The sequence below is a fragment of the Thermobia domestica genome, chromosome 7 (genome assembly GCF_964235325.1).
Source record: "Thermobia domestica chromosome 7, izTheDome1.hap1.1, whole genome shotgun sequence".
In the NCBI taxonomy this organism is placed as follows: domain Eukaryota; kingdom Metazoa; phylum Arthropoda; class Insecta; order Zygentoma; family Lepismatidae; genus Thermobia; species Thermobia domestica.
In genome coordinates this window covers 47,494,396-47,501,938 of record NC_137460.1, presented here as the reverse complement: position 1 = coordinate 47,501,938, position 7,543 = coordinate 47,494,396, and the positions used below count along the sequence as shown (strand labels likewise).

Sequence of the window (7,543 nt, the reverse complement as noted above, 5' to 3'; positions counted from 1 at the left end):
CCTATCGTCTTGATTTCTCTCGTGCCATAATAGTGACCTCTTAAATGGACTTGGAATAACTGCAGACACATTTCTCTTCTGTGGTGTTTCTTCAGAGTCGTGCGTTTGATCTTGTCTAACTTCTGTTTCTTTATCACTTTTCGTTTGATATTCTCTTACTTCCATTTCTTTATCACCTCCCGTTTTATGTTCAACAACTAGTGTTTCTTTATTACTTCCCGTTCGATCTAATGTAACTTCCATTTCTATATCACTTACCGTTTGATCTTCTCTTACTTCCGTTTCTTTACTATTTCGTCCTCCAAATTAATGAGCAGGAATTGACTCTTTACTTATTCTCACAATTGTTTTTGTTTCTTCTTAATGTTTTCCTGTAATTCTTTATCCGCGTTCATTTCTTCTACCGGAATATTAGATACTATTTTCTTCCACACTTCAAAGAGCGAGTAGTCTTCTTTAGGCCCCATCCATCCATTTTGCAAGGCTGATGAAAACTGTTCTATTTTCTTTTTCCCAGTTAGATCTTCTAAAATTTTCTTAACGGTTAGTGAAGAAGAAACATTTAAGTTGCCGGAACATGTAGAATTTTTTTTGGGTTTAACAATTTCCACTGCATTTGGATTCCAAGGGTAAAGTCCAGAAGCTCTAAACCCATTTTGTAGAACAGTCGGAGAGACCGACTTTTCTAAAACCTCTTTCAACAAAGACGCAAAGTCTTTTCTTTTGAGAACAGAGTCTTTATTCATGTGTTTTCTTCTCCATTCATGAACTTTATTCTTCCAAGATTCTTTTAAACCACGAAAAACAGAAACATCAAGTGGCTGAATAAGATGAGTAGCATTAGGGACTAATGCAATTAGAATTATACCTTTCTGCTCACAATATCTACTTGTGTTCAAAGAAAGATGCGATACGTGTCCATTAATGAACAGAATAACAGGAAGTTCTATTTTTTGAGTGGTTAGCCATGGATGAAACACATTAGCCACAAATTCGAAAAAGAGCTCTCCAGTCATCCATCCAGATTCAGATTTACCGATTCCCCACTGCTTATCCACACTATTAACCACATCTTGAGGCAAACGTTCATAAGGGAACACGACTAAGGGAGGCGCAAATATTCCAGATGCATTACTAGTAATTAGCACAGTCAAGCACTCTTTCTTATCACTGTTTACTCGCTGATAGACTTTTCTGTCACCTTTTTGAGCAAGAACTTTCTTACCTTTGGGGCTTAAAAAGAAAGCAGTCTCACCAGAATTAAACAGTCTATTTGGGTCTTGTAGAATGTAGTCATACGCATTTTCACTTAGATAAAATAATACTTCCGAAAACCAATTTAAAATCATTTCCTGAGTGAAGGATGCTCGTGAGACTGTTAAGTTTTGTGCGACTCCTTTTGCAATTGATGGATTACGTTTAACAAAGCTTTTGAACCATGTTCTTCCTGGTCTGTCATTCTTAAATGGATTTGATCTCTTCACATCCCGTATTAGTTGCTGTACACTATCTAAAAGTTCGTTCACTGGAAATCCGGCTTTACTTACGTTCACAATCCACTTAAATATAATTTCTTCTTCTTCTTTAGTAAGGATTGAGGGTGCTCCCATTTTTCCAGTCATTGGACTTTTTCCTTTAACTTTGTATAAAAGAATAATTCTTGGTACTGTGTGTTTTTTCGCAGAAGCAGAAATAGACATACCACACTGGAGCACGTCTTCTACAGTTGCTGTTATCTGTCCCTCACTATAGGAAAGGAATTGTCCTGTAACTGGTGGCATGATTCTGAAAAAAAAAAAAAAAAAGGTTTATTTAATTGCAGTAACCCCCATGGTATTCAAAGAACGTTAATAACTTTAACGTACTGATACGTGTTTAGTTAGACCTTTCTCCTTTTCTTATACATCTCTCTACATAAAAGAAGTTCTTCTATATATAAATGTTCATTTATTAATGTTCTAGAACGTGATTAACAGGTGGAACGTTTCAAAAATACTTTTTATCCAAGTAGTCATACTTGCATTAACCCTTTGCCCTCTAAATACAGATGTATCAGGGAAAAAAGGAAAAGTGAAGGATGTACGGTACCGGCATACGGATATATCCGCTCAGAAATGTACCCAGCGACCGTAAACTCCTGACAAAATTTGGTTTAAAGTTTAAGGTGCTTAAGTTTAGTGTGTATTTTCAGCAGTGAGGCTATATGAGGCACGATGAGATAATTCAGTACCCCTGACTTTAACGCGAAATTTAAATTCAGTAAGCAGAAAATTCATCTATACTAACTGAACGTTATTCTAATATAATGTTACATCAGAAAAACATCTTTTAACAGATAAGTTGTCATTCAAATGTAAGAATTAAGTATTCGGAACTCAGACAAAGAAAGAATGGGGGAGCTTTTCGAAAAAAAAAAAAAAAAACTTTTTTCTGTTAATCCAATAATTGACATGCCCAGTTAACTAGTAATTGACACCCCTTCCAACCACTAGATCCACGTAGATTCACAAGCTGCCGATCCAAGGGCTGTCTTTTGAAGCAAAAACAAGAATAATGTTGTATTTACAGCAATATTATTATAATCCTGGTTTGTGCTATAAGTTGACAGTGGATGTCAATTACTAGTGAACATTATAAAATTTATAGTCAGTAGTTGACACCCACGCCATACTTCAACAACTTCGTTCTAGGACAAAGATCTCTGTTGAAATAGCCTACGTTACGCACTTTTCAGAAAATAACAAAGAATAATTTTGAACCAGATAGAACAAAAAACATAAGAGTAAAACCTTAAGAGAAATACTCACCTGCTTAACAAAATCCTTTACAAAAACTCACAACGCTCATCAAACGCACACAACCTTCGTTAGATCCTCCGCCATGACTACCCACAATGCAGTACTGCCAATTAGTTTATTTGTTTTCACGATAGAGGGTAGTAGCCGTATTGCTTCATGATTTTTAAACGATTCTGATCTCTGGTTACCTTATTATTTGGAAAGTTTGTCTAAAGTGTCAACTACTAGAGGGGGTGTCAACTACAGGTGCTTTTACCTTATATATATCTACCAAAAGGGCGCCCATACAAACGCGAATATAAGCATATATATATATATATATATATATATATATTCGCGTTTGTATGGGCGCCCTTTTGGTAGATTTGTCCACCGCCCTCGTTAGTATCCCAGCACGGGCCTACATCAGATTACAACATGGGATAACAGTTTTAATTTTCCTTTTTTCTTTTTTTTTTCTTTTTTTAATTAACACAACAGAAGTTAGAAACTTAAGGAAAGCAAGAAAATATTGGAGAATTAAATCTAGAAAATATCGTTTGTGCTTGGGACTTTAATTGAAATTGTCGATTTGCTTTGATTTCAAAGAGGTACTACAGCTTCCTTTTCTTCGCCTTACGGGCACACATAAATACAATATTGATGAAAACGTATTATAATAATATGTCTAGTAGCAGGGGCGCCATTTCAGACTTCGCTTGGGGGGGGGGCAAGAGCACAACCAACATAAGACTTTCGCGTTTTGTACTAATATATTAGTAGACAATCGATTAAAGTATATGTATTCCTCAAACTCTTGGGGGGGGGGCAATTGCCCCCTCCTGCCCTCCCTAAATGACGCCCCTGTCTAGTAGGAATTTCCGGGAACCGGTCAAAACCCCCACAGCGAAAACCCCCACACTCAAGAAATGTCAAAACGCCCACACAAACGGTCATAACCCCCACACAAATGGACAAATCTCCCAAACGCACGAACGGTCAAAACCCCCACAGCCAAAACCCCCACACTCAAGAAATGTCAAAACGCCCACACAAACGGTCATAACCCCCACACAAATGGACAAATCTCCCAAATGCACGAACGGTCATAACCCCCACACTGGTAGTCGGTCATAACCTCCAACGGTCATAACTCCCACATAAATGGACAAAACAGCCACACATAGCAACGGTCACAATCCCCACATAAATGGACAAAACCCCCACACAAATGGACAAAACTCCCACATGCAGAAATAGTCACAACTGCCACACAAATTGACAAAACCCCTATACTTATGTATTGCCCTTGTACGTTTTAATAACATTTTTTATTCCACTTAAACTGATGTTGCAACTATTCTTCTTGGGCGTCATAAAGAGCCGCAACAAAGACGCGAAATGACGATCAATTCAGAGTGTGGGGGATTTGTCCGATTTTGTGGGAGTTTTGTCCATTTATGTGGGGATTATGACCGTTGCTATGTGTGGCTGTTTTGTCCATTTGTGTGGGGGTTTTGACCGATTATGTGGGCGTTTTGACATTTCTTGAGTGTGGGGGTTTTGGCTGTGGGGGTTTTGACCGTTCGTGCGTTTGGGAGATTTGTCCATTTGTGTGGGGGTTATGACCAATCGTGTGGGAGTTTTGACATTTCTTGAGTGTGGGGGTTTTGACCGTTCGTGCGTTTGGGAGATTTTTCCATTTGTGTGGGGGTTATGACCGTTTGTGTGGGTGTTTTGACATTTCTTGAGTGTGGGGGTTTTCGCTGTGGGGGTTTTGACCTAGACCCGAATTTCCATTGCATTCTTGACATTCACGACACTTCAGATAGGCTACAGTGTTTCAAAATAGTAGGAAAATAGCTCAGGAGATGGCAGCATCTATTACTACATGCCAATTTGAAATCAGTTTTTGTGCTATTGCTTGTACAATTAAAATAAGATTTTACGTGTTAATATTACTTTCAAGTTAGTTTGAAACGTGTATTTATTTTAAAATTATGGCTTTAATTTGTTGAAATGGGATATATTTTTTCAGAACTCACAGGAAATAATTTAATACATTGCACTTATATTTGCAAATGGTGGCATTCATTTTAACTCTGGTTTCCCTTCAAATCGTATAAATCTTTCGCCTTTTACTAAAGATTTCCGTGGAGGGGAACAAAAGATGAGTCTATAATAAATTTTTTGTGTGGCTCAGTTAGTACTGAGCCCTATAAAATAATCAAAACAAAGTATTGTATTGTCTAATGGTGGATATCGCAATAACTGGTTTCTCTTTCATATAAATCTTTTTGTATGGTCTGTTACCACTGAACCTTATTAAAAAATTACCACCAAAGTGAAAGAGTTAATTGGCCTTTATGCAGAGTCGTTTTGATGCATGATTAGTCTCATACTAAAAGCATGACTAATGCAGGAAACATGCTATTAAAACTGTTTAGCATGCCACTAATCACGCTTTAGAACGACTCTGCATAAGTCCCAATAACTTTAAAGCGGCTGGGTGGAGTACTAAATACACTTATTATATACAATAATTTAATATAGAATAACGTGAGCACAGGCATCGTTTTCCATTAACTTTTCAGACAACTATCATAAATAGTTTACTTGTGAGGTGGACAATATCAGACACATTTTTTCGACGCTTACTGCAGAATACTTTCACGTTCTTCTTTCATGGAGAGATTTTTTTTTTTTTTAAACGATGTTCATGATAATTATTATTAATGTCATTATATATTTACGTGATTTTGGAAGCGCTTCCCATCAAACTGCTTGATATACATAGCCTTATAACACCAAATGTTTTCTCTAATTGCGTAGAAGCTTGGGGTCCTGGGTTCGATCCCAGCCCCCCGCCAAGTGAACTTTGTGGTGAACATACACCGTGTGGGTGAGTTTTCTCGGGGTTCTCCCGTTTCCTCCCACTTTCTTCATTCCACCATTTCACTCATCACCGTCTCCTTTAGCCTAACCGGCATAACCGTGGGACGTAAAACTGAAAGATTTCATTTCATTTTTTTTCTAATTGCGTAGGCCTATTGATTTTAAGATTACGTAAATAAACGACACTCAAAATTTGATACTAGATTGTAACAAAATGTGAGACTGTGCATTTATACAATCGATCTCCAAGAGTCATTAAAAAAGAACAAAGGACCACCATGAGACACTCAGTTTCGTCCTTGAATCTAATACACTGGATAAAAACGCAAATCGATTGATTGACATAGTATTAGATAATACATCTATCGCACAGATCCTTTAGTTTAGGCCTAAATGTCCCGAACGAAGATATCCAGCCCACTGGCATGAATATAAAGTGCCTAAACCGGGGGCCAGGAGGGGACAATTTCCCCCAAAAGTTTGAGGAATATATATACTTTAATCGATTGTCTACTAATATACTAATACAAAGCGTGAAAATTTATGTCAATGGTGCTCTTGCCCCCGTCAAGCGAAGACTAAAATAACGCCCCTACCTAAGCATTTCGGCAATGAGAATTAGTCTCCCAGAAAGGGCGCGATTTGTATTATTTTTTTTTAAAAGTGTCATTTATGTGCAAATGAAAAAGCCACAATTCTCACAATTATTATTTGCAGAGGACATTAGTGTACACCATATGTCGGAATCAGCCTTCTAGCATGAATATAAGATACGTAAAAACTTGTCGGCACTGAGTAACGGCTTTCCATATCCCTCATTATAAAACTTGCAATGTTTATGCACTTTGCGTCGGAATGCGCTTCGCATTCCGTCTTCCCCCCCCCCTCCCCAAAGTTGTCCCCAAACCTAAATGCCTGCACCTAATTTTGGAATTAATTTTATTTTGGAATTCCAAATTTTGTTTTCCGCCAAATAAACTTCCAAGGATTCCTTTAATACAATGCAGGTAACCTATACGCTAAAATTACATTTGTGGTAATCGTCTTTCGAGTTTTTCATGATTATGCTCCAGGGGACATGGTAAGTGAGAGGTAGACAGCTTATCTCTGGTGCATGGGGTCTCTGCTTCGATCCCTGGCCATGTAAGTTTCAAATGGACAGCATCGTATCCTGTTTATTTGGGGTACTTCCGTTTCCTCCTACATGATCATTTCACCAATTCTTCCATCATCACTCATTTGCCTTAATCATCCGTCTCTCTTAGCCTAAAGGGCATAATCCTGGTACGTCAAACTGAAAGATGATTATGCTCCAGGACAACGAATTTTTGCAAATGTTCTGGAAACCAGTAATCTCTACAAGATTTTGCATCTGCAATGCCAGTTTTAGATTTAGGCGTTTGTTTAAATAGATTTGGAACCACAAAACTCATCAGATTCGAACCCGGCATAACACGTATCAAAGCAGTAGGTATCTTGGGGCCTAAGGGCCCTATTTGGTAACGGTCTGCATCAACGCAACACAAAATCTGCACGTTATTTGTGGTAATAGCCATAGCAGTTGTAATTGATTTTCGCACATTTCGCACTCCGTTACGTTCCTCAATTTTCTCTCCCTAAGTCAGCAATGCACTTTTTCATATTATTTGATAGAAGCAACATATTGTAAGAAAGAAATCTGTATATAATACTAGTAGATAAATGCCTAGATAATACCATAGGGCTTATCTTTGATTGAGGGTCATTATTGAAGTGGAACAACACAATAAAAACTCGAGAGATTGCAGAACTTAACACTGACGATTCAAAGTATGTTGGACATTTACACCAAATGGGAATTCAAGAAAACTCGGCAAATGAGTGCCTCACGA

At 37.8% G+C, this 7,543-nt stretch overlaps 1 protein-coding gene and 1 non-coding gene across 2 annotated transcripts; one reads left to right on the top strand and one right to left on the bottom strand.

The window, feature by feature from the left end:
- Nucleotides 1–338: 338 nt before the first annotated feature.
- LOC145689174 (uncharacterized) lies at nucleotides 339–1,781 on the bottom strand. The gene has a single exon (XM_081763305.1). The coding sequence runs from the start codon at nucleotides 1,779–1,781 to the stop codon at nucleotides 339–341; it is 1,443 nt and encodes a 480-aa protein (XP_081619431.1).
- A 3,093-nt stretch (nucleotides 1,782–4,874) lies between these two features.
- Nucleotides 4,875–4,994, top strand: LOC145691193 (U5 spliceosomal RNA). The gene has a single exon (XR_014132396.1). It is a non-coding gene; the product is annotated as a U5 spliceosomal RNA (small nuclear RNA).
- The last annotated feature ends 2,549 nt before the right edge of the window (nucleotides 4,995–7,543 follow it).